This window comes from Schistocerca gregaria, chromosome 2, assembly GCF_023897955.1.
Source record: "Schistocerca gregaria isolate iqSchGreg1 chromosome 2, iqSchGreg1.2, whole genome shotgun sequence".
Taxonomy (NCBI): Eukaryota; Metazoa; Arthropoda; class Insecta; order Orthoptera; family Acrididae; genus Schistocerca; species Schistocerca gregaria.
Window position 1 is genome coordinate 617,892,944 of NC_064921.1, and position 26,260 is coordinate 617,919,203.

The 26,260-nt window shown below is 39.7% G+C and overlaps 1 protein-coding gene across 1 annotated transcript in view; it reads left to right on the plus strand.

The window, feature by feature from the left end:
* LOC126334594 (probable aconitate hydratase, mitochondrial) overlaps nucleotides 1–26,260 on the plus strand; it is a 120,633-nt gene that overhangs the window by 63,436 nt on the left and 30,937 nt on the right. Inside the window, exons 6-9 of the mRNA XM_049996986.1 lie at nucleotides 13,528–13,678; nucleotides 15,287–15,462; nucleotides 20,921–21,050; nucleotides 23,877–24,034. Coding sequence (XP_049852943.1) covers nucleotides 13,528–13,678; nucleotides 15,287–15,462; nucleotides 20,921–21,050; nucleotides 23,877–24,034 — 615 coding nt within the window. The remainder of the gene's footprint in view (nucleotides 1–13,527; nucleotides 13,679–15,286; nucleotides 15,463–20,920; nucleotides 21,051–23,876; nucleotides 24,035–26,260) is intronic.

A 26,260-nucleotide genomic window follows, 5' to 3' on the forward strand; every position in this document is an offset into this window, starting at 1 on the left:
TCGCTGAAAACAGCGTTGAAAAGATTTTGCCAGGACATGCATATTCCAGGGCTGTGTGAGCGCATTTATTGTGTCACCTTACTTTGGCCTGTCGAGTGTGGAATCGCGTTGAGCTAACAGAAGATGAATGTGGGACATTGAATGACTTGTCTTCTCCTTGTGGTGGGTCAGAACTGTCAGTTGGCCAGGATACCAGTGTTCTCAGGGAACAAGTCATAAAAAAATTTTTAACTGCCTTGAAAATGATTGAAAGTAAGGGGCCCACAGCAAAATTATGGGTTCAGTACTAAAAGATGGTCACTCTCATGAAACAATTTATTGAAGCGGATCAGTCAGGCAATTGGAAACTTCATCTTGAAAGCGTGCAAAAAATGCTTCCCTACTTCCATTCAACTGGACATTTTATTTACGCTAAAAGTGGCCACCTCTACTTACAGGATATGTTGAGACTCGAGGAAAAAATGGGTTTATCAGAATATGATAAGTTCACAATGAAAGGACATTTTACAATCCGGCGATCAGAAAAGTATTGGTCAGAGGTTCCTTCTGACATGATGAGAACCATGAAGAGTTCTGGAGGACTTATTTCTGGCCGAGGAATTACAGATAGTGTATAAACCAGATGGACATTGGGTATATGATTCACATGCAGAAGTGTATTAACCAGATGGACATTGGGTATGATTCACATGCAGAACATTTGTGAAGAAATTGAGTTGTCTTGCAAAGTGAGTGCAGTAACACCAGAACAGCATGTAGATGCAAGAAGTTCTCGCATCGAACGAGATGGCATAGACTTGCGTAAGCTGCGTGATTGGTTGTCAGTGCACCCTCCCTGCCCTGAAAGTGATTTTATAATGTCTATCAGCAGTGGTGTTGTCGGAACGGAGGATGTTAATTGTCATAAGTGTCACGAAGAGAGGGAAAAAGGCATGAAAAGAATAGTTGGTGACAATTTCCATGATGTAAAGTTCCATGGAAAAGATAAAGTTGTGACTCTACTTTCTGCGTTCAATTCTGTAAAAGCTGGGAGCTCTAAAATTACTCTTGTTGATCCTTTAACTCTTTTCCAAAGGATTTATTTAATGAAACAAAGTGAAGAAGAGTTAAAAGCCTTTCTGAAATATGAACTTACCCAATGTCCCTATTCTCAGAAAAAGGCATGCGAAAAAGAACAAAGTCTTCATTCTACAATGCCTTTGTTCCAGTGGAAGATGTGGAGTCAGGTGAACTGAGTAAATTTTTTGTCATTGATGGAGGGTACCTTATCCACAAAGTGACTTGGACTCAAAATGTTTGCTTCAAGTCAATACCCCAAAGCTATGTTTCTTACCTGCAACGTCATTTTGGATCTCAATTTGCTATTGTATTTGATGGATATTCATGTGAGGGAGACAACTGTAGCACAAAGAGTGCTGAGAGGATTCATAGGTCCAAACAACATTTCAGTTGACGTTGTGGTTGAATTAGAGACGGTGAACCAAGTCCCTCAGGACAAGTTCTTGTACAATTAATGAAACAAGATGTGTTTGATCACACTTCTTAAAAAGGAATTTTTGGAGTGTAGCATTGAAGTGCACGAGGCACAAGAAGATGCTGACGTTATGATTGTAACATCTGCCATTTCAAGAACCAAAGATTTTGGAAGTGTTGTCATTGTAGGAGAAGATCGTTGACCTGCTTGTGCTCATGACTGGTTTGGGGCAAGGCATTGAAAACTTAATTTTCCTTAAAGCCAGGAAAACGAAGTGCAGAATACATCTTATAAGTTTGACAGTGATTATATTCTGTTCACTCACACCTTTAGCGGATGTGATACAACATCCGCTTTTTTTGGTCAAGGAAAAATTAAGTGCTGCAATATTGTTGCCAAAAATGAACACCTAACCTCAGCTCTTTGCATGTTCAATAAACCACATGCTACCTGTGAAGAAATAATAACATCAGGAGAACAGGTTGCTATCGCATTGTGTAGTGAAGGTGTCAGCAGTTCCCACATACTAGACAATTTGTGGTACCAGCTATTCGCCAAGTCTGCCACAAAAAGCAAACTGAATCTTGCACGGTTGCCACCTACACAAGATCCTGCACATCATCATCCATTGCGGACTTACCAACAAGTCCAAAGTTGGATGGGAAACTGGAAACCTCCTGAGAAATGGGGCTGGAATCACAGTGACCATGGTCCAATACCTGTTATGAGCCAAGATCCAGCACCTGAAGCACTTTTTCACATTGTTTCATGTTCATGCAAGCTGAACTGTTGCGGAGCGTGCTCCTGCAGAAAAGCGGGTTTGAAATGTTCTTCAGTTTGCAAGAAATGTATTGGGGTCAACTGTGAAAATGCGCCAAAATTTTTATGTGAAGACAGTGAAGATGATGTTGTGGAGGATGTTGAGGAAACCGCCGACGAAATCAACAAACTTGCTGAGGCTAACTTGCTGTTTAAAGAAGAGGTCAATCTGGGATCAACGCTATTTACGGACCCTGAGTCCGTAACTCAAGGTATTTCTGATGACACTGAGAAATCTGGCCCATCAAAACGTTAGAGGTGATGCTCATATCTGTCTCAAGTGCGCTAAAGTGCGACATTACAAGTATTACACACCCAGAACTGTCAACATATTTTAGTAACTGACAATGCATTTTAATTGTAATAAAGCTACTTATTTTTAAAGTGAACTGTGTGGCTTTTGTACACAAGAATAATTACCTACCTAATTAGGTTGCTACAGAAGAATGCTGAAGATAAGGTGGATAGATCACGTAACTAACGAGGAGGTATTGAATAGGCTTGGGGAGAAGAGAAGTTTGTGCCACAGCTTGACTAGAAGAAGGGATCGGTTGGTAGGACATGTCCTGAGGCATCAAGGGATCACAAATTTAGCATTGGAGGGCAGCGTGGAGGGTAAAAATCGTAGAGGGAGACCAAGAGATGAATACACTAAGCAGATTCAGAAGGATATAAGTTGCTGTAGGTACTGGGAGATGAAGAAGCTTGCACAGGACAGAGTAGCATGGAGAGCTGCATCAAACCAGTCCCAGAACTGAAAACAACAACAACAATTAGGTTGCCTGTTGCATTTAACAATTGTTCAGTTTCCTGAGACAATTTATTTTGTGTGTGTGTGTGTGTGTGTGTGTGTGTGTGTGTGTGTGTGTGTGTGTGTGTGTGTGTGTTTCTTAATGATGTATTTTTATATTTGTAGTTTTACAAATACCAGGGCTGAGGTGGCCCATAGTGAACTTCAGGTAGTGACGTAAGAATCACAATAGTTGGGTGCCCAGCAATCCTCATGTTGCATACAGAGAAATTGAATAACTGAAAGTGAGCTGGTAAATTCCAACATATAACATGATGTATAATGTATTTATACTACAGAAACTGAAAAAATAGTGTTCAAAAATAAGGTATCTTGCCACTAGACTTAAAATTTGAAAAAAAATGTATTTTTTGAGGTGCTGTAGCGCCTTAGATATTGGGAGTAGAAAAAAATGGTAAGAATCAAATTTGTAGAGAATTTTGTGCTCATTAAAAAAGAAAATAGACGTCAAAGTAATAGGAGCAAATGAAACTGAGATATTTTGAAAAAAACTAAAAAAGGCAGAAATTTTTCAAGTTTTTTGACTGCAGAAAGTTTTCCCAAGTGAAATTTTGTTGACAAAACTCGGTTTTCTAATCTTTCCAACCATATGAACGAATTGAAAAAGTAAACTCTCCTACCCCATTTTTTGCAAGGTATATCTGCAATTTGACTGGACGGAGTGGTGGATTGGTGAAGTTGATAACATTGACTGTCAAAACCAAGATGTACATGTTGTATTTTATCACCCTCCAGCACCAAGGACACCTTTTAAAAAAATTGAGAAGGGTCAAGTTTGGATGCCACTTAAAAATGTACTAAGGAAACTGTCTCCAATGGAATTTACAACTGTGACTGGGCTAACTTATAATCTAACACCCAAACTGAGTGAACAAATTTCTCGAATGTTCAGTGAGCGATGTACTGAAAACAAATAACAAGAGAACAATATAGTATAATTAGTAGGCTTATTTTCAATAAAAAAGTAATCAATCATAGATATGATTAAATTATATATTGTAACTGATACATTTGGTTCCATAAGCCTAGATATCGCAGATGTTAAGAAAAGTATTTTGACTCGTGTTTGTATTTTTTTTTTTTTTTTCGGTAACTTTCAATTGAATCTCGAAGTTGAAATTTATACTGAAGTTTATCATAAAGGTCTATTAACTGTGAAATCTTCAGATTTTTATCTGGTCCACCATCAAAGATATTGCAGGCCACAAAATGGAAAAATTTTAAAAAATCCATTTTTTAAAATAGAGTATTTTCTTAAGTGTAAGCTGCTCACCAGTGATATTCTATAAAAAGTAACTATATTACACAGTGTAATAGCAGAAAAAATATTAAAGCTGAGAAATTAAACTTTTCGAAAAGTACTGTTAAAAAATTGAGGTTTTTAATTTGTGACTGATAACTTTGAACTATTAAAAATATATTAAAGAATACATTCAGCTAAGGAATAATGATGTTAATATGTAGCCCAGAGTGTGTTGAACTAAATGCATTTTATCTGAAAGGCTTAGGACAATCCACTACCGAATAATTGTAAAAAATGTAGATGCTTGCAAACAGGAAAAGATGTATGTGGGCTGGGATGAATATGGCTGCCATTTCAAAATAATAAATATTAGATTTCTTAAAAAATATTTTTATGACTACTAAACATTGGGGAATTCACCCAGAAAATATAAATTTTTCCTGAGATGGTCAAGCAACCAATTATTTTTTTCTTGGACCACTTGGTATGGATTGACCCTATATAAAGGAAATACTGAATCACAGAGAGGCATACAAAGAGACTGTTATACATAGAGTTTTGCCTTCTCCTAACATTAAAAAACACAATTCACACAAGCTGTATTAGATGCCCTTTTGCCTGTAAGCTCACATGTGCACTGATGAACCAGAACATAATAATCACCAATCTACTATCTATATAAACCTGTCCTGACGATGGCAGCATCACCTGATTCGGAATGACTGCTAGTCAGACACATTCACAGCGCGTGGTAGTATGAATGAGCATGCTGACCGTGTGTAGAATGGGGAAGTCGTACGATCTGAGTTTGACAGAGGGCAAATTGTTTAGGAGTGCGGTGATGAGTGTCTGCAACACATGTTGAAACCGCGTCCAGATGTCATTTGGCTGGGCGGCCACCCCTCATTACAGATGTTGGTTGTTGTAAGCTGGGCAGATTCATAAAATGGGACAGATGGTGAACTGTGGTGAACTAACATCAGACTTTAATGCTGGGCAGATAACAGAAGTATGTCTGAACACACAGTACACCAAACACTCTTTAATGATGGGCTTCCACAGCTGGTGATGCGTGCATGTGCCAGTGTTAACACAATGACATTAGCAACTAAGACTGAACCAGATACGTGATCATCGGCACTGGACGCTGGTGCAGTGGCAGAGCATTGCGTGGTCTGATGAATCCCTATGCATTCATCATCATTCCAGTGGGAGAGGTTGAATCCATTATTTTTCAGGAGAATGGGTCCTTGACACCTATACTTCGGAACAGAGATAAGCTGCTGGCAGCTCCATTATACTCTGGGGATCATTCACGTGGGCATCCATTGGCCCAGTGAAGCTCATACGGGCACCATGACAACCAAGGAGTATCGTACATTGGTTGCTTGTCATGTACACTCCTTCATGACGATAATGTTTCCCAATGGCAGTGGCATTTTGGAACAAGATAATGTACCATTCCACAAGGCCAGGAATGTGATGGAATGATTTGAGGAAAACAATGGTGAGTTCAAATTGGTGTGCTGGCTACCCCAGCTCTCCAGATCTGAACACATCCTTCAGCGACCTGCCAAGGCCTCATTGCTTCCATGCCATGAGGCATCTCCCCTGTTATCTGTGCCGAAGATGGACGTACCGGTTTGTTAGGAAAGTGGTCACAATGTTCTGGTTGATCGAAGTTCAGCAGTCTTTTCGTGTGCATGGACATGACTTAGAGCAACTCCTCAACATGGTAAGTAGCACTCTTTACTTTTCATAATATTGCCCTTATTTCATCATGGTTTTTCCACTGTTAAACTTTCTTTTTTAGCCAGTCCTTTAAGATAGTGTTCCATGGCAAGTGCTCAGTTGTAATCACACAATGATTGAGTGTAATATAAGAAAGTAAGATTTGTCGTATGTCCCATCTACAACCATACTCTGCAAACCACTATGAAATCCATGACAGAGAGTACATTCAACTCTATTTATGTATGGACTGTGGGAAAAATGACATCTTAAATGCTTATGTGGGTCATACGGGAGTGAGAGAAGGCTATACCATATTCCAAGATTCTTCACTTAAAACTGGTCCATAAAATTGTGTGACTATTGTCAGTTTAAAATTACTTGGTAGTTGATGTGCGCCATTTGGGGCTACTGTAATGGCGAGCAATGTCAAACTGTCAATGCTTGACCTCACACGTTCTGTACACATTGAGAATACTTCTGGGGTCATCAATACTGCTCATCAGTATTTCCGGTATTAATGATACATCAATACATGCTCTCAGGTGGCCAATATAGTGATGAATTGACAATATTATTGAACGTGTGAGGATCCCTTTTATTGTGTGTAACGCAAAGCAGTGTTTGCAGTGGCCATCGTGAGGTTTGACAGAAAACTGAGATGGTGTCTAGACAGCTGATTTTAAGGGACTGAACTGCTAACACAACCACAATCTCGTGATGTGCAATGAATCCAAGGAGATGATGATCAACAACTTCTGGCAGAACTATTCATCACACTCACTTTGTTTTATAAAGATTAACACTATTCTCCATGAGCAAACTCAGGAGACAAATAAGTGCCAAAAGTAAACTAATTTCTTGATTTCATTGGTTACCTGTATCAATCCTCACACTCGCTTCAGGAGCTGACTCATGACACATTATAGGAGGCACAGGGATGTCATATAGAAACAATGTATACTGTTTAAAAGTAAGGAAACTTTTGTGTACATACCATCACCGATTGATAGCTGAAGACAGCGGCGCTGTCCAAAAGAGTGTGAATATCACTCGTGTCAGAATCACTGGAACTTACTGAAGTGTGTCAGTAGTTGGAAGTAATAAGTAGTTCCATTACGTTGTCTTTGAGAAGACAATCATTACTCCGTGCTTCATCAATCAGTCGCTTTGCCCATCACAACAGCTCTTCAGTCTAGTTTGGTGATGTTTTGCAGGCCCTAAATAGTCAGTTTCTCAACTTCACTCACAATATTTTTTTTATTTTCGCGAACAGTATATCCTTCCCCTTGCGCCCAAATAAGTTCTGTAGCGTTAAAGGGGCAATGATAAGGTGATAGTCTTATGACCCTTCGTCCATATTTATAAGCTACCTCATTCATAACATATGTTGGGAATTCTGGTTTGTGAAATGACATGAATTCTAGTAATTGTACACTACTGGCCATTAAAATTGCTACAACAAGAAGAAATGCAGATGATAAACGGGTATTCATTGGACAAATATATTATAGTAGAACTGACATGTGATTACATTTTCACGCAATTTGGGTGCATAAATCCTGAGAAATCACTACCCAGAACAACCACCTCTGCCCGTAATAATGGCCTCAATACCCCTGGACATCGAGTCAAACAGAGCTTGGAAGGCGTTTGCAGGTACAGCTGCCCATGCAGCTTCAACACGATACCACAGTTTATCAAGAGTAGTGACTGGTGTATTGTGACGAGCCAGTTGCTCTGCCACCATTGACCAGACGTTTGCAATTGGTGAGACATCTGGAAAATGTGCTGGCCAGGGCAGCAGTCGAAGATTTTCTGTATCCAGAAAGGTCCATACAGGACCTGCAACATGGGGTCATGCATTATCCCGCTGAAATGTAGGGTTTCGCAGGGATCGAATGAAGGATAGAGCCACGGGTCGTAACACATCTGAAATGTAACATTCACTGTTCAAAGTGCCGTCAGTGCGCACAAGAGGTGACCGTGACGTGTAACCAATGTCACCCCGTACCATCACGCCGGGTTATACGCCAGTATGGTGATGACGAATACATGCTTCCAATGTGCATTCACCACGATGTCCCCAAACACGGATGCAACCATTATGATGCTGTAAACAGAACCTCGATTCATCCGAATAAATGACGTTTTGTTGTTCGTGCGCCCAGGTTCGTTGTTGAGTACACCATCACAGGCGCTCCTGTCTGTGATGCAGCTTCAAGGGAAACCGCGGCCATGCGGATCAGATGCCTGTCATCTCGATTGCTAGTGATAAGAGGTCATTGGGATCCAGCATGGAGTTCCGCATTACTCCCCTGAACCCACCGATTCCATATTCTGCTAACAGTCATTGGATCTCGACCACCGCAAGCAGCAATGTCGCGATACGATAAACCACAATCGCGATAGGCTAGAATCCGACCTTTATCAAAGTCAGAAACGTGATGGTATGCATTTCTCCTCCTTACATGAGGCAACACGACGACGTTCCACCAGGCAACGCCGGTCAACTGCGGTTTGTGTATGAGAAATCGGTTGGAAACTTTCCTCATGTCAGCACGTTGTAGGTGTTGCCACCGGCACCAACCATGTGTGACTGCTCTGAAAAGGTAATCATTTGCATATCACAGCATCTTCTTCCTGTCGGTTAAATTTCGCGTTTGTAGCACGTCATCTTCATGATGTAGCAATTTTAATGGCCAGTAGTGTACTTATTTTAGTGAATCATCTGGAGTAACTCTGTGTTGTCATAACTCTTAAGTAGTGTCTTCCTTCGAAAGAACAGGGTTCGAGTCTTATCCTTTAAAACTAAATGCTATGGGGCAACAACATATTTTTGATCTAATAAGAAATGTTTCACAATTGATTTCCTCATGGGGCTCTGATATTTGCGGAATGCGCCAGCACTAAGTTCCGGGCACCGCTTAACTCTGCTGCGTTAGCCAACCGTTGCATTTGTGTGGCTGTTCGTGCCATGGTACTAGTCACAGTGGGAGTCACCTGAGCATTTGTTGGGGCAGTTTGGCAATTGCGAATGGTTCAGGTGTGATGTTGAGTGCTCCGATTGGAGGAAACCAGCTCCAACCTGTGAAGTGTCAGCTATCAAGTACTTAAAACAGACTGTAGGCTTTTGCAGGATAGTCAGCATGACTTCAAACATCTGCTAGTTGAGATTTTCAGCATTTCTGTGACTATCCTATGGCCCAAAGTAGCCTGTGATAATCCCTATTGCCCTTCTTTGCATATGTTCCATATTTCCTCTTCCATCTAAGAGACATATTAATATAGTAAGTTTCCATGGGGGTCATGAACAGAGACAAAACATAATTTAATTGAAATATTTACTAGAACAGATGCAGGAAATTTTGAGCTAATTTTCAATATATTCACCTCTGGAATTCAGAAATTTGTCGTAAAATGGGATGAAGTTTTGTATCCCTGTGACATCTCTGCCTCTCCGTCAGTGTGAAAATGTTGACTCCCACTGCACACAAGTTTCTTGAAGTTCCAGATCAGATGGAACTCGCTGGGAGCTAGCTTTGCACTGTAAGGTGGATTATCAAACACCTCCCAGCCAAACATTTGCAATAGCTCTCTTGTCTGTCGAGCTGTGCTGTGCTCAACATTATCATGCAGCAAGTCAACATTGGCACTGAACATCGCACGCTGTTTGTTCTGAATGGTCCATCATATCTGTATTTGTTTTGCAGTAATTCTCTCATCTGGTCAGGAATATGATTAGAAGTCCCCGTCTGTCTGTCCCAGAACACTGAACACAGTACTTCTCATGCTTCATCTTGCAGGGGAAGCCACTGTGATGCCTATGCATTGACTGCTGCTTGGTTCCTGGGGTAATGTGTGCAACACATGTCTCAACGCCTGTGGAGAAATGATCCAGAAGTTCATCACTGTCATCGTGGTACCACTGCAGAAAAGTCAGAGCTAACCCCACGCGCATTATTTTGTGTTGTGGATCGTTTAGCTATGACCCCCCACATGGCATGTAATTTCCAGTACAACAGGTACTCCTTGACAGTTTCATACAAGACACAGCACATCTTTGGGTTAGGTTGTCAAGTCCCATGATAGTGAAGTGACAGTTCTCCACAATGTGTCCCCACATAAGGTCGCCTGTAATGATTGATGGTGTATTGTTGTGTTGCTCATGACATTATCCTCATAGACCAGGAACAGCTGACTATGAATTTAGAGTGGTGCTGTGTTCTGTGCATTCAAAAACTTTTAGTGACTGCTCTTCACACATGTTGGGAGCTGGAATATGAGCCTCCAGAAGTCCCTTTAGTGCAGGTTCCATGCCATGTCAATACTATATTGTTTACATGCAGTTGCTTTGTATAATATACAGTTCACTGGCTGTGGGGTGAATGGGAACTTACTTTATGGGTGTGCTTCATATTTGGACACACTTCATTGTTGTTCTAGGATAGGTGCACAATTGTTTTGTAGGCGTGTTCCTTTATAGATGTTACTGCATTTTCCCAGTAAGGTCTACCATGTGCATAACCTACTATTAAACTTATCTGAAGATTCAATTTCATATGCCTACAAATTGTTACACTCAAGTATTGGTATGGGACCAATGACCAAGCAGTTTGGTCTCCTTCCTCCTCCTCCTCCCCCCCCCCCCCTTTTAAACCAACTGTCAATCCAATATTGGTATGATTTTTATGGATTTTGATTGTGACTCATTGATATTTTACTCATAGGTGACTATGTTTTTACAACTTTACATTTCTGGCATTTAAAGCACTTACCTCTCAAAACAGGTCAAGATATGACTGAATATTTTTGCAGAGGGTTTTTTTCACAAGTCCTCATTATAGGTAACTGCATCATCTAAAAAGTAAGAAACTGCCAGGTCATTAATGTAAACATGAATAATAATAATGATCCAACATGCATTACTGGGGCGTGACTGCAGTTTCTCCTCCATCCAGGATACGAGGTGTGTCCACAAAATACGGCCTCAGACATGCTGAAGCTGTGAGGAACACTTTTACATGAGACCCGACAACACTGGAATGTAGATTGGCTGGCGCCCCAACCCTCCCCCTTTCAAGCCTTCACCAATATGAGCCCACTGAGATGCTCAGTTTTGATGGGCAGCTGTTCGCAATGGGTTCCGCTTGGATTCTCTCACCATGTGTAAGTTACATCCAGTGAACCGGACACTACCCCCATTGCCATTCACCATCTATTATATAAAGTCTATGGACAGAGTATGGACATAAAAAACGTGAAAGTTGGTCAGAGAGTTCAAGGATCGACATTCAGCATAAAAACGTCCGTGACCAACAGCCTTCTGGTTGCCCTTTGGTTTTGGCCAAAATAATTGCAAAAATGAAGACAGAAATGCTTGAAGATTCGCGTGCAACAATCAATCTCCAGGCCGGATTTGGACATGACATTCTGACCTCTCCTCCCCCCCTTTTCAGCCCAGACTTCTTAGCACCTAGTGATTTTCATATGTTTCTGGAGCTGAGATCACTTGTGGATGGAATGCATTTCCAGTTTAATGAAGAGCTAACAAACAAGGTTGAGTCCTACTTACACAATGTGCCAGAAGAGTTCTGTGGCAAGGGTATACAAAAAATGCCACAGGACATGTAAATTTACATCTACATCCAGAATGAAATTTTCACTCTGCAGCGGAGTGTGTGCTGATATGAAACTTCCTGGCAGATTAAAACTGTGTGCCCGGCCGAGACTTGAACTCGGGACCTTTGCCTTTCGCGGGCAAGTGCTCTATCATCTGAGCTACCGAAGCACGACTCACACCCGGTACTCACAGCTTTACTTCTGCCAGTATCCGTCTCCTACCTTCCAATCTCTACCTTGCAGGCAAGGTTCGCAGGAGAGCTTCTGTAGAGATTGGAAGGTAGGAGACGGATACTGGCAGAAGTAAAGCTGTGAGTACCAGGTGTGAGTCGTGCTTCGGTAGCTCAGATGGTAGAGCACTTGCCTGCGAAAGGCAAAGGTCCCGAGTTCGAGTCTCGGTCAGGCACACAGTTTTAATCTGTCAGGAAGTTTACATCTACATCTTTGTCGATACCCCGCAAGCTACCATACAGTGCGTGGTGGAAGGTACCCTGTACCACTACGTGTTGTTTCCTTTCCTCTTCGACTAGCAAATAGAGTTAGGGAGAAACAACTGTCTGTATGCCTCTGTACAATCCCTAATTTCTCATATTTTATCTTTGTAGTCCTTAAACACAATGTACGTTGGTGGCAGTAGAACAGTTTGGCAGTCAGCTTTAATTACCAGTTCTCTAAATTTTCTCAGTATTGTTTCTCAAGAACATTGCCTCCCCTCCAAGAAACCCCATTTCAATTCCCAAAGCATCTCCATAACAATTAGGTGTTGTTCAAACCTATTGGTAAATGCTGCTCTCATCTGAATTGCTTCAGTTGCATTGGTAATAACGTTGAAAAATAGCTGCAAGTCCAACCTTTCCATCAATGTAACCTTAATTGCCAATAAAGGTGTTTCCTATGTGAAAATATAATTGGAGACCTTATTTTATGGTCATGCCTTGTATTTTACTTTCTCCCCACCAAGGAATCCTCACTGAAGTCATAAATTTTGGTTAAAACAGCTGTGATCATACTTTCATCTGGAAGTGTTTTGTATGGAGTCAGATCCTTTTTATAAGTAGAGAAATTCTTCATCTGCCACATGGGCTTGGGTGATGGCTTTCAGGATGTCCTGTGAGAAATGTATGAATCAGGTTCTGCATGAGAGATGCTGTAAAAATCGGTACTCATTGGCATGGAAGAGAGAACTCTTGTGGAGATACAGCTCTGTATTTCAAGACTCTGCAACAGGTCAATGATACTGGATGATAATTCAGTTGTTCACTTCTGCTATCCTTCTAGCAGATGGGTGTGACCTTTGCTTTCTTGTAATTAGGAGGCACATTTTTTGTTATGGCGAATAACGGGGTCATCTCAGTTGCAAATCCTTTAAGGAATGTAATTGGTGTTAGTAAATAAATGTTGTAATAGGCGGGCTAGAAGACAGCATTTTCGTATTCAGCACATCATATGGATACATTCTATGCAATGAGAAGTGGAACACGGAACATACTGTTCAGTAAACCATGAGAAGCAAGCTCTGAAATTACTCAAAGGACTGGTTAAGTAGTGAACAGATAATATTTGGTATATTGCATTTAAAGCCTTATACTATGGAGAATAGCAGCCTGCTGCTGCAGTTACTAAAGAAATTGATTTTGCTGTTTATGGTGAAAGATATGTGTTAACTTCTTATTTACTCTGCCTTCAATTCCTTTGCTTATTAAAACTTTGTTGCTTTTCTTTCTGAAGTTTGCACTTTATGGCTTTTTGTATGGAAATGTTCAGCATTGAGTAATGTTATATGCTACCAGTATACTGTAGAGTTATGCATTAGTATCACATTTTCAGGTGATTGGAGTAAATCTCACAGGCAAGTTGAAGGGATGGACATCACCCAAAGATATCATTTTGAAAGTTGCTGGAATACTCACTGTGAAAGGCGGCACTGGTGCTATTGTGGAGTACCATGGTCCTGGAGTGGACTCAATTTCGTGCACTGGTGAGTAATGTGTGTATATGGCAGCAGGTAACACTCCTAAATGTATCTAAAAATTGGAGCAGAAAATATATCTAAAAATAGGAGTTTCACCTGCTACAATCAGTAATTAAGAACAATGCTGCTTCTCTACTAGTCGGATATTTTGCTAGAGAAAACATCAGTTTGACTGTAGTATATTTAAATTTGAGGAAGGAAGTGTCAGTGACAATGAGCTAGGTAATACTGCGGTGTTCAGTTCTTTGTGAGCAGTTGTGAAAGTTGAGCGTTTGTAGACAGATGTCAATTACGAGGATACACCAACTTGTGTACTGCACTTGTGCATGATATTGAACTGGTTTTGGCATGTACCATTGTGCGTAGTATGATGTGGTCAATAGGAGAATGGTGTGTAGTATCCAGTAATCACTCTGAATTGTCACTTCTTAACGATGTGAAGATTCATCATGAACGACAATTGCTTTGTATTCTACGTTAAACAGTACGTCCCCTCTGCCTGGTAGGATTATACAGACACAATTCCGTGAACTGTTTATTATTATTGTTGTTATTATTCTGCAGCTCTTGATCAGATGACATTTGTGTGCCGGAAAGTAGAAATTGCTGAATGTTCATATGATGTTTTCATCCTTATCTCCATATTGAGACTTTGTATATACAACTTATGTATTTACTTGTCTTGTTCAAATAAATGCATTAAATTCAAAATAATAAAATTTTTGTGGTAGTTGGTGCTGTAGTATAGCCCACTGTCTAGGCTAGGTATGAATCATCAGATCTATGCCATGAACAAGCAATGTTATTATCCAGCAATAAGGTTTCATTTCATAGGCATACACTTAAATAAGTGTAATTGCTCATGTTACAAATTTAGGTTAGTCACCATAGTCAGAAGCATGTATTGTTATTACCCATTGAGAATAAACTATTATTTTGCCATCTTAGCCACCCACCATAACTCATGTCTGCTGTTAACATGGCCCTTTGTAATGGTTTTCCAGTTTTTGCATTGACTTTTGCAGTACTTAATGTTATTTCACACCATAAGAACTTTAATTATCTGGAAATAGTTGTGTAAATAAATATGGTGGCAAGCTGGAAACTTATAGCACTGAGAAACAGTTCAAGCTGAAGTAAGAGAGATAATTTTTTGCATCTTCCGTTAGAGAAGAGTTCAGTTTGTAAGTGGCCTTCTGGACACTGATCTCAACACTTATGGATCTAACATCCTCTCTTTGATTGACCACATTGGTATTTTGTTTTGCCATGCCTTATGCTCACTGATTATTCATTTATACATTAAGTTTTGTTCCTTTGAAAACCATGGGCAAGAAAATTGCACTCGAGTAAATGTTATGGATGTAAACATTTATATCATATAGCAATGTCAACTTCAAAGTTGTGATATTGACTCAGTACTAATACATACTACAGTTACATTATTCATCTACACCTTCCTTCAAGTCATCTTTGTTTGCAAGTCATTGGACTGTAGGATGAATATTGGTGATGAAAAATATTTTCATTCCTCTATTGAAGTCGGGGATGTTTGTGTTTTCCTCAACTCTTCAAGAACTTTATGTGCTAATTACAGGTATTACATTGTTACAGGTATGGCCACTATTTGTAACATGGGTGCTGAGATTGGTGCAACCACTTCAATTTTCCCATATAATCGGCGCATGAGAGACTATTTGGTAGCCACAAATAGAAAGGATATCGCTGAGGAGGCAGACAAATATGTTAAGTCACTTTTCTCTGCAGATCCAGGAGCACCTTATGATCAGGTATAATTACCTCCCCCCACCCCCCACCCCTTGCTCTTCTCCCTGTTTCCTCCTCCTCCTCTTCCTCCCTCCCTCGAGCCCCACACACACTTTATTGTAACAATGCTCTGTCATTGCTGTTGGCAGGGATCATTTAAGGTTTGTAGGTTAAATTAACAAAACTGAGTGATGGTACTTTCCCCATTTCCAACGAAAAGTTGGTATATACAAATTAAATGAATCTAAGAATCTAGCATAATCTCGCCGCACTAAGTTTATCTTCCTTTATCATGGTCAAATATTATCTTACTGTTCATGAAGTGTATGAACAAAGGTCACTTCCAATGTGTAATCTATAGCATCAATTAAATCTATGCCAGTCACATAAGTGATTTTGCGATGTCTAACTGTAATGAGACATCATATGTCAGGTGATTACTCCACTTGCACATTAGAGTAGATATAATTGTAACAGGGAAATACCTAAGACACACACAAATTATATAATTACGGCAGAATAACCCATCAGACCAGCTTTAAAAAAGTGGTACCCCACTGCTTGTAAGGTATTTGAAGGTCTTGATTTACCACTAAATAGCTGCTGTCCAGTATAAAATTTTAACAACCCGTTTTTCTTCATGGACCCTCATGAGGTTCATAAAACTTTTACATAATCAAACTAGATGATACGAAATCAGTGGCACCCAAATAATAAAATCCATGAATTTATTGCTGTTGACAAGTAGGAAATCAAAATGAATTGCCAATAATAAAAATAAACAGTGCACTGATTCATTTCATATTTACAGTCAGCACTAACATTAAGAACAGAGGCATTTTATGTACTCAAAATGGAAATGAATATTGAAACACTTCCAGAAATTCGACTTTGTCTAAAGCTACTTGATCACTCATTTGAAATCTGACTCATCATTCATATTTATTCCAGCACTAATGTTCCATTTTTAAGCTGCTGTGTAAATTTAATACACTGAAAGAAAGAGAGAGAGCTACATGAAAATGGTGCAAAACTTCAAGGTAGTGTTACTTATTGGCTGTTCAACTAGAAGGCAGGAACTCACAATGCACTATCCCAAAGTAATCGAAGGAAACTGTGAGACCCACCTTCACATGTGATCAAACTTGCCAAATTTTTTCGGTGTTTGCTCTTAAGGCAGTTTGCACTGGAATGTTTGGGCCTTGGTTTAGACATTACATCTGTATTGCCCATGTTTTGTCACCTGTTGTAACCATCTTTAGAAGGTTTGGATCATTGTCAACTTTATTCAGCAATTCCTGAGTGGTGATTGAATTCTGGGACAAACTTTGCTGCTACACATTTCATGCAAATAAATAAATAAATAAAAAAGAAATTTGCTTCTGCATGAGCCATAGGATATGCCGACATCATCAGCAACCTCTCGAATGGTGATTCAGTAATTTTCCAGCACCATTTTCTTTACTACTTCCATATTGTCATCAGTAATTGATTTGCTTGGCGGTTGTCACCTTAAATGTCTTCTCAACCCACAACTGTTACACTATTTGTAAACTTTTGTCTTGCCCATAGTAGACAAACCAGAAGCCACAGTCAGTATTTCATATGCAGTGCTGTACTTTATTCCATTTTCCAAGCAAAATTTAAGGCAAATTCTTTGACCCATCATTTTTGAAAGTAAAAATCCCCCGAGCACTCAAAAACATGTATAACCTATTAAACTGTCAACAATAAACTAAATATTCGAAACAACTGAAAATGCAAATATACAATAAAAACGTGTGAGAATGAGAAAAAAAAATTGAAAATCGGGTGTGTAAAACCGGTGAAATTAAAAAGTTTCAATTGCTTTTTGATTACACCACATACATTTTAATTACAGGCTGATCTCAGATTTCCAGACAGTTTGGTTCTGTAGCTTAAGTGAAGTTTGTTCGTATATAGCTGAGCAATTATTCATTAACTGTTTGTCTAACTGCTAAGTAGGCTGAGATTGTCATTTGTCCTGATAACAGCAGTAGTGCATCCTTGTGTGGACTCCATAAGATACTCAGTTTTTGGAAACCACATTGCTTCATTACAACTCAACCACTGTCCATATTTTTGGAGCAATCCCAAAAGTGGTCATGATTTACTTGTTGTCACAAATATGCTCAGCTAGATCAAATAATTGGGCAAGTACACACACCTTTACACCTCAATTTCTCGAACAATTTTTGATCCAATTTGGAAGCAGTGTATGCCTAGCTGTAAATGCATTCGGATTTCAGCAGCTATCATTGAACGAATATACAGGGTGTTTATAAATGAATATCGGGGGTTTTAATGCTTTTTAGTATTTATTACATTAAACTTAGTTATAAATGGTATGTCAAATGAAAGAGCAACTCAAACAGTTTTGTTTGGCACCAGTGCACATGCACAGCGCACAATGTTTCTGCCGCAATCCGCTGAACATTGGTTTAAACTTCACCGTACCCAAGTGTTGGATAGGCCGCAAGAGGCCCAATGACAGGGCTTGCTTTGCATGGCCTCCACGTTCACCCAACCTAATGTCATGCGATTTTATCCTGTTTATGTTGTTGTTGTTGAATATAAATTGTAGAATCATTTAGTGTTATGTGGACTGTGTGTGTGTGTGTGTGTGGGAGGGGGGGGGGGGGGGCGCGTCTGCATTGTTACATGTTGGTTACAGCAGGGGACTCTGAAAGCATAGCTTCATCCTCAGTTGAGTTACGTAACACGCTGGCATGTGAAGAGCTCACTGCCCCTCTCTTTGTGTCTACCACTTCCAACCTCAAACTGTCCATCAACTGTATTCTATCAACAGCCTCCATGCCCGAGAAGGTAACTTGGTGACTTTACACCCATACTTGTGCCCTACATGCACCACCTGTCGTCGTGTCGTGGTCAGGACAGCTGGCTCTTCCAGGCGGGACAACTGCCCATACACTCCCCCCCCCCCCCCCCCTCTTTCTGGCTGCTCCTTCCCCTGCCTGGCCGTATCTGTCTACTCCACCCCCTCCCTCCATGTCTATCCCCCTCTCTGTCTGTCTGTGCTCCACCCCTCTCTCTGTTGGACCTCTCTGCCTGACACACTCCCTGTCTGATCCCCCCCCCCCCCTCTCTCTCTCACTCCTCTCTCTCCCTCTCTCTCCCTCTCTCTCTCTCTCTCTCTCTCTCTCTCTCTCTCTCTCTCTCTCTCTCTCTCTCTCTCTCTCGCTGGCTGGCTGGCCGGCCACTCCTCTGCCCCCCCCCCCCCCCCAGCTCCCTGGTTGGTGCTCCATTGCATCCCCCCTCTCTGGCCGAATACTACGCACCTTGCCGCTCCCCCTTCCCCCCAAAGGGATTTGTAGTTTTGGCAGATAAACCTGAAGATGAGTAGTGGAAGGAGTATATAAAAGGTTTATACAAGGGCGATGTACTTGAGGACAATATTATGGAAATGGAAGAGGATATAGATGAAGATGAAATGGGAGATACGATACTGCGTGAAGAGTTTGACAGAGCACTGAAAGACCTGAGTCGAAACAAGGCCCCCGGAGTAGACAACATTCCATTAGAACTACTGATAGCCTTGGGAGAGCCAGTCCTGACAAAACTCTACCATCTGGTGAACAAGATGTATGAAACAGGTGAAGACTATAATAATTCCAAGCCCAAAGAAAGCAGGTGTTGACAGATGTGAAAATTACCAAACTATCAGTTTAATAAGTCACAGCTGCAAAATACTAACACGAATTCTTTACAGAAGAATGGAAAAACTAGTAGAAGCCGACCCCGGGGAAGATCAGTTTGTATTCCGTCGAAATGTTGGAACACGTGAGGCAATACTGACCCTACGACTCATCTTAGAAGCTAGATTAAGGAACGACAAACCTATGTTTCTAGCATTTGTAGTCTTAGAGAAAGCTTTTGACAATGTTGACTGGAATACTCTTTCAAATTCTAAAGGTGGCAGGGGTAAATACAGGGAGCGAAATGCTATTTACAATTTGTACAGAAACCAGATGGCAGTTATGAGTTGAGGGGCATGAAAGGGAAGCAGTGGTTGGAAAGGGAGTAAGACAGGGTTGTAGCCTATCCCTGATGTTATTCAGTCTGTATATTGAGCAAGCAGTAAAGGAAACAAAAGAAAAATTCGGAGTAGGTATTAAAATCCAGGGAGAAGAAATAAAAACTTTGAGGTTCGCCGATGAGATTGTAATTCTGTCAGAGACAGCAAAGGAGTTGGAAGAGCAGTTCAGTGGAATGGACAGTGTCTTGAAAGGAGGGTATAAGATGAACATCAACAAAAGCAAAACGTGGATAATGGAATGTAGTCAATTTAAGTCGGGTGATGCTGAGGGAATTAGATTAGGAAATGAGACACTTAAAGTAGTAAAGGAATCTTGCTATTTGGGGAGCAAAATAACTGATGATGGTCGAAGTAGAGAGGATATAAAATGTAGACTGGCAATTTCAAGGAAAGCGTTTCTGAAGAAGAGAAATTTGTTAACATCGAGTATAGATTTAAGTGTCAGGAAGTCATTTCTGAAAGTATTTGTTTGGAGTGTAGCCATGTATGGAAGTGAAACATGGACGATAAATAGTTTGGACAAGAAGAGAATAGAAGCTTTTGAAATGTGGTGCTACAGAAGAATGCTGAAGATTAGATGGGTAGATCACATAACTAATGAGGAAGTATTGAATAGGATTGGGGAGAAGAGGAGTTTGTGGCACAACTTGAATAGAAGAAGGGATTGGTTGGTAGGACATGTTCTGAGGCATCAAGGGATCACCAATTTCGTATTGGAGGGCAGTGTGGATGGTAAAAATCGTAGAGGGATACCAAGAGATGAATACACTAAGCAGATTCAGAAGGATGTAGGTTGCGGTAGGTATTGGGAGATGAAGAGGCTTGTACAGGATAGAGTAGCATGGAGAGCTGCATCAAACCAGTCTCAGGACTGAAGACAACAACAACAACATTAATTTGAATGGTTATTGAGTGTTTTTTGTGTTAGACACAATGTCTCTTTGGTTTGGTTGTTCTTCCCAAAAGGTTGTATGCAATTTTGATTATTTTGAAGAAACTGCCAATTTTATCAAATTGCAAGACTAAAACTTCGAACCTGCTACCCATTTCTTGTATCATTACATAGCTAGAAAATACTAATGAAATTTTGATTCTTTTCAATAACTATATTGTCCACATGTATATAATACTTTTGAATCTTTGTACATTTCTTTCCACTATGAAACACACTTACTTGATTCTCCTTCACAATTTCAAGACAAGTCGGTAAATTCATTCATGTCTGTGTTAGTTTATTACTTTTTGTTATGTACTTTGTTCTCTTTCAGCCCATGTAATGATCAGAAAATGTACCGTTATTATTCTATTACATGTTGTTCAAGTAGTGTTTGCCATTTATATATGTGTAAATAAATTGCCATCTAATGCATAATTTACTTCAGATTTTTTTCCTCATTTTTCAGACAATAGAGCTGAACTTGGACACACTAGAACCACACATCAATGGACCCTTCACCCCAGATTTATGTCATCCTATTTCAAAAGTGGGTCAAACAGCCAAGGAAAAAGGATGGCCTTTGGACATTAGAGTGGGTAAGTACAATTTGTACGGAAATGTTGAGAGTTGAAACTAAACAGCATAAACAATAACCTTCCGTGTTACACACCTTAAGCAAAAGTGAATGGTGAAACAGAACAAATATAGTATCATTATTAAATATACTACAATAATTGTACAAAGTGTAATCATGTTAGTCATCAGACTGTTTACCATATTGTATCTGAATTAGGTAACTCACATCATGAAGATATCAATAGGGTCTCAAACTTAATCCTAGAACATGTGAAAGGCTCTGAGGAAGATGGGCTATCCTACACTTTTGTCTCTCTGGGAAAAATGCATTTTTTTTCTCAAAAAATTCTGTAAATCAGATTTTCGTGTTTCACTTTAAGTATCTAATGTTGGTTTATGTCAGTTATTCCATATTTTCAGTTGGTATAATGGCATGTTTGTAGTAAAAACCTTACGTAAATCGCAATTGAATGAAGGCATGCACAAATAATGGTGGCTTAGTACTTTCTTACATTAGAACTTGGCGTAATACATCAGTAAAGAATGATATGTATTAATTCTTACCTATTAGATAGCAAATATCTGCTGATAAATAATAAGTGTGTTTTAACATGATATATGAAACAAATGTAGGTCATAAGCACAGATTGTTCGGTCAACATTAAGAGTGCAGTCATAGTCACCACCACTTCCATTCTTCCATTCTTTTTGCACATAGTACTATTATAAAATGAATGGTGCACTGGCGGGATGAACTGAAGTAGATTTTACAAATCCTTGAACTTCTTTGAGTCAGCTGGAATTGGTTCCCTGTACTTCTGAGCTGAACATCTGCTAGCCATCCTCACTTCGCAATTGTGAGTGGAGCTGCTTCGCCATACACAGAAAATTTCACATACATTGTTCCCAGTGCTTCACTCAGGAATATGAAACTGTAAACTTTGGCAAATTTAACATTTGCTGATGAACTGCTCTTGTTATGATTTAAGAGGGTAATCCCAAAAGTAAGGCCTCCTATTTTTTTTTTTATAAGTACAGAACTTTGTTAGGTGGCAGTTGGTCACACTGTTATGAAGAGTGCTTCACGAGCTGTGTGTAAACATGCGCAAACCGCGCTGAGGCGCTCAATCTTGGCTTGGCAGCCGTTTAGAATGGAGCTCGCATTGGATGTTAGTGCCAAGTGTGAATTGCATGCAGTTATTCAGTTTTTGAATGCAAAGGGCACTGTGCCGATTGAAATCAATCGCCAGTTGATGGAAGTGTGTAGTGAGTCTTGCATGCATGTCAAAAATGTTTGTAAGTGTCGTAGAGAGTTAGCAGTTGGTCAGACCGAAATTCACGATGAGCAAAGGAGTAGGAGACCATCAATTTCTGAGGAGACAGTGTTGAAGGTTGAGCAAAGCATGCGTGAAGAACGGCGGATCACCCTGGATGATCTCAGCACGTTGGTTTCTGAGGTTTCCCGAAGCACCGCTCACAGAATTTTAACAGAAAATTGAACACCGGAAGGTGTGCGCAAGATGGGTGCCACGCATGCTGACTGAGGACCACATGCGGCAACGAGTTGATGCTTCCCACGCATTTCTTCACTGCCTTGCAGCCAAACAGGACAACTTCATGGACTCAATTGTCACAGGTGACAAAACTTGGGAATACCGCTTTATACCTGAGACCAAGCAACAATCATGCCAGTGATGGCATCCCCCTTCGCCAAAACCATGGAAGTTCCAACAAACACAATCTGCTGATAAAGATATGACAATGGTTTTTTGAAATCAGAAAGGGGTATTGTTGGTCGACTTTATGCCCACTGGGGCTACAATTAACATTGACAGGTACTGTGAGACTCTGAAAAAACTTGAACGGGCAATTCAGAACTGGAGAAGAGGAATGTTGAGCAAGGACTTACACATTCTCCATGACAGCACTCACCCACGCATCGCTCAGCAAACCGTTGCTCTCCTGCAACAGTTTCAGTGGAACATAATTGCCCACCCACCCTATAGTCCTGACTTTACACCCAGTGACTATCACCTGTTCCCTTGGTTAAAAGAACATTTGGCCGGAAAGCGATTCAGCTCTGACAATGAGGTGAAAGAAGAGGTTCATAACTTTCTGAACAGCATGGCAGCTAGATGGGATGACATGGGCACACAAAAACTGCCACAGCATCTACAAAAATGCATCGACAGAAATTGTGATTGTGATGAAAAATAGCTAAATGTTCAAGCTGTAAACTGATGTGAACCATTGTAGAAATAAACAGGTCTATGTACTTAGAAAAAATAGGATACCTTACTTTTGGGACTACCCTCGCATGATAAAATAGTGAGGGTGAAATCAGAGTGTTATAAGTGTGCTCAGTTGTTTCACAAAACCATACTATTACAAAATAAAAGCAAAAATGAAAATATTTACTTTTTGCTCTGTGGACTAAGTGAAAAAGTAACATGAATGTGCCTTTCATATTACTATGAATGTCTGTATCCACAGCTGAAATGGGATGTGCGCAAAGAGCAGTAGTGCACTACACTATAAAGGGTAATTTACTGACTACACAAATTAAAATCTTATGTCAGTAAGGGACAGCTTCTGTCCTCATACTGTGCCTCTACTTCTGTTGGGTGTTCAGAAGTTTTCTTCAGAACCATTTAGTATGTATTCTTTAAGAATCAACAACTTGTTATACCTTTCAGAAGTATTATGAAGTATCAGAAATTAAGTAAATGATCTAAAAGTAATAAAAAAGTTGTCATTTTAGAACTTCACATGGAAAATTTTGTACCCTGGACTACATTCACTCGTGTGCCATTTTGATATTGATGCTACACTCTTCTTCTTTCTAGGTCTCATTGGGAGTTGCACAAATTCTAGCTATGAGGACATGGGCCGATGTGCAAGTATTGTCAAGCAAGCCCTAAAACATGGACTCAAATCAAAGATTCCTTTCAATGTAACTCCTGGATCTGAACAAGTGCGAGCAACAATTGAGAGGGATGGAATTGTGAGTATGGCTCAATGTTAAATTATAAAGGCTTGTCTCGTGACAATGTTGTAATTAAATATTTCATAAGCAGATTAATAGCCATAAATACACAAGCATCATAAAAGCAAAACAAAGATATCAGCTGGACACGCCTTCATAATTTGTATTTCATCATATGATTTAGTTTATTTTCATAATTACGGTGTAGGGTCTAGTTAATGAACTAAAACTGAATCCCGTGGAAGATGAGACATTAAAGCTATATTTTGAAGCAGTTGCTTGAATGTCAGAGTTATGCTATTGACCATGATAAACACATGCTAATAAGTACACTGAATGAAGTGATGGCTGATTCTTCATTTAGCACTGATTTCACTTCAGGATTTTATATCAATGCAAAAAAAAAAAAAAAAACTGAGGGGATTTGGGGGGGATAGTTTGATAGTTTCTGCTTGCCCTCCACCCCACCCCCCAAATTAACTTAGAGGTGTATTTGATCTACAGAGAGAACCAGCAATAAAAATTGTGGTTGTATCAGCAAAGATGCAATTAGTGCTTTTTATAGTAGTTTTTACTAATATTTAGCAAATTGCTACATCCTGGAAGTTACTATGTGTCAAGACAATGTTAAATAACTTCTACCTCGACGACATTCTGTCCTGTCCTGTCGTAAGTTTCTGTGAAGGAATGGAAGATGTTTACATCAGGTCTACCTACAGAGTGAGTAATAGAACACCACTGAAAAAACACCCATTTTAAAAAGGTTTCTGTAAATGGATAAAAGTTAAAAACACGTGAGAAGAATCTTTTTTCATCAAGAGTCTGTCGCAGTAGTTCAGCAAAGAGAAAAAAAAAAAGCACACCTGCAAGTGGCCATCGTGTGTGACATCTGCTGGCTGATCAGGAGAATGATAGCTAGAACTGCTTTACTACCAATTATCAGTTAACTAAGGTTCCTTGATAGAACAGAAAACACACTGAGGTGTAATGGGATAATCAGTGGAAACTTCATGACACACTTTTTGATAAGATGATGAATGATTTACCAGAACTGAATACACCATGGCAGTTGATTAGTAGCAGCGATAAAAAAAGAAATACTCATAATTATGACTCATTTGAGACATTCTGCAAAAATAAAAAAGTGCATATTAAGGAATTGCGCTAGATTCAGTTATGGATGTGTGTGGTCAGAAGCAGTTCACTCAACGTGTATGATGTTGCACTTTATCCGAGACGTTCGAAGTAAAAGCATTTTTTCTGGGTTTATACAGTCTGCTGGACACAAAAGCAAAGACACTGGCAACAAATACACCTTTCTAATACTCTAACCAGAACTGATTTCTATGTGACCTTTGTTGTTTTAATGTTGCTGTTGATATGTCGGGCAAGAAAAAGTACGTGAAGGGAATCATTCTTAAAATCTAGCTTAGTCAAGATCGCAAAATAATAATAATGTGGTTACTAGTTTTAGCTGCACCTAGGCCATTTTTAGATCATAAAACACATTCTTGATTAGTGTAATTGCCGTAAGGGCTTACTTAACACGGTTAGGTGAGTTTTACAACTGAAATGGCATGGAAAATTGGAGAAAATTGTTTGTCGAAGTTTATGGTGTGTGTGAAGAACTGATTAGATCTTGACAGAATCCAAATTTTAATGCAGTGTTGGTGAAACATTCTACAGACATTCTAAAAGCAGCTATTGTTAATCTTACGATTGCAGAAGCGTTTGATATGCTTCTACAGAAAGCTGAAGATCATTCTAAGAACGTAAATCTGAAAGACCCAAATACGTCAAGGTCAAGAAAAATACCAGTGAGCTCGAAACACACAGAAACATCTGCTGTTCTTGCAGAATTGTCTCCTGAATAAGGATTTAAGAAAGATGCATTTGAAATTAGTGTTCTCTTTCTGAATGAGACTGGTGAAAGGTTCCAACTAAGAGAATCTTAAGTGTCTATCCTATATTGAAGAGAGACTTGTTACAGCTTTCCAAACAAATCTTCCACCTATACAACTGGAATGCTGTAGTTGCTTGGAGTACACACACATGGCTGTACAGCCTTCATGCACAGCTCAAAATAGTGTGAACTATTACAAGTCGCGTATGACTGTGTAATATATTCTCTATTGGAAGACAACTGATTATGGATATTGTATTGTTAATGCAAGGTTTCTGGAAGTTATTTGCCTGATCATTCTGATTGAGAGTTCCAGTTTCGTCAGCATCCTCTGAGAGGTC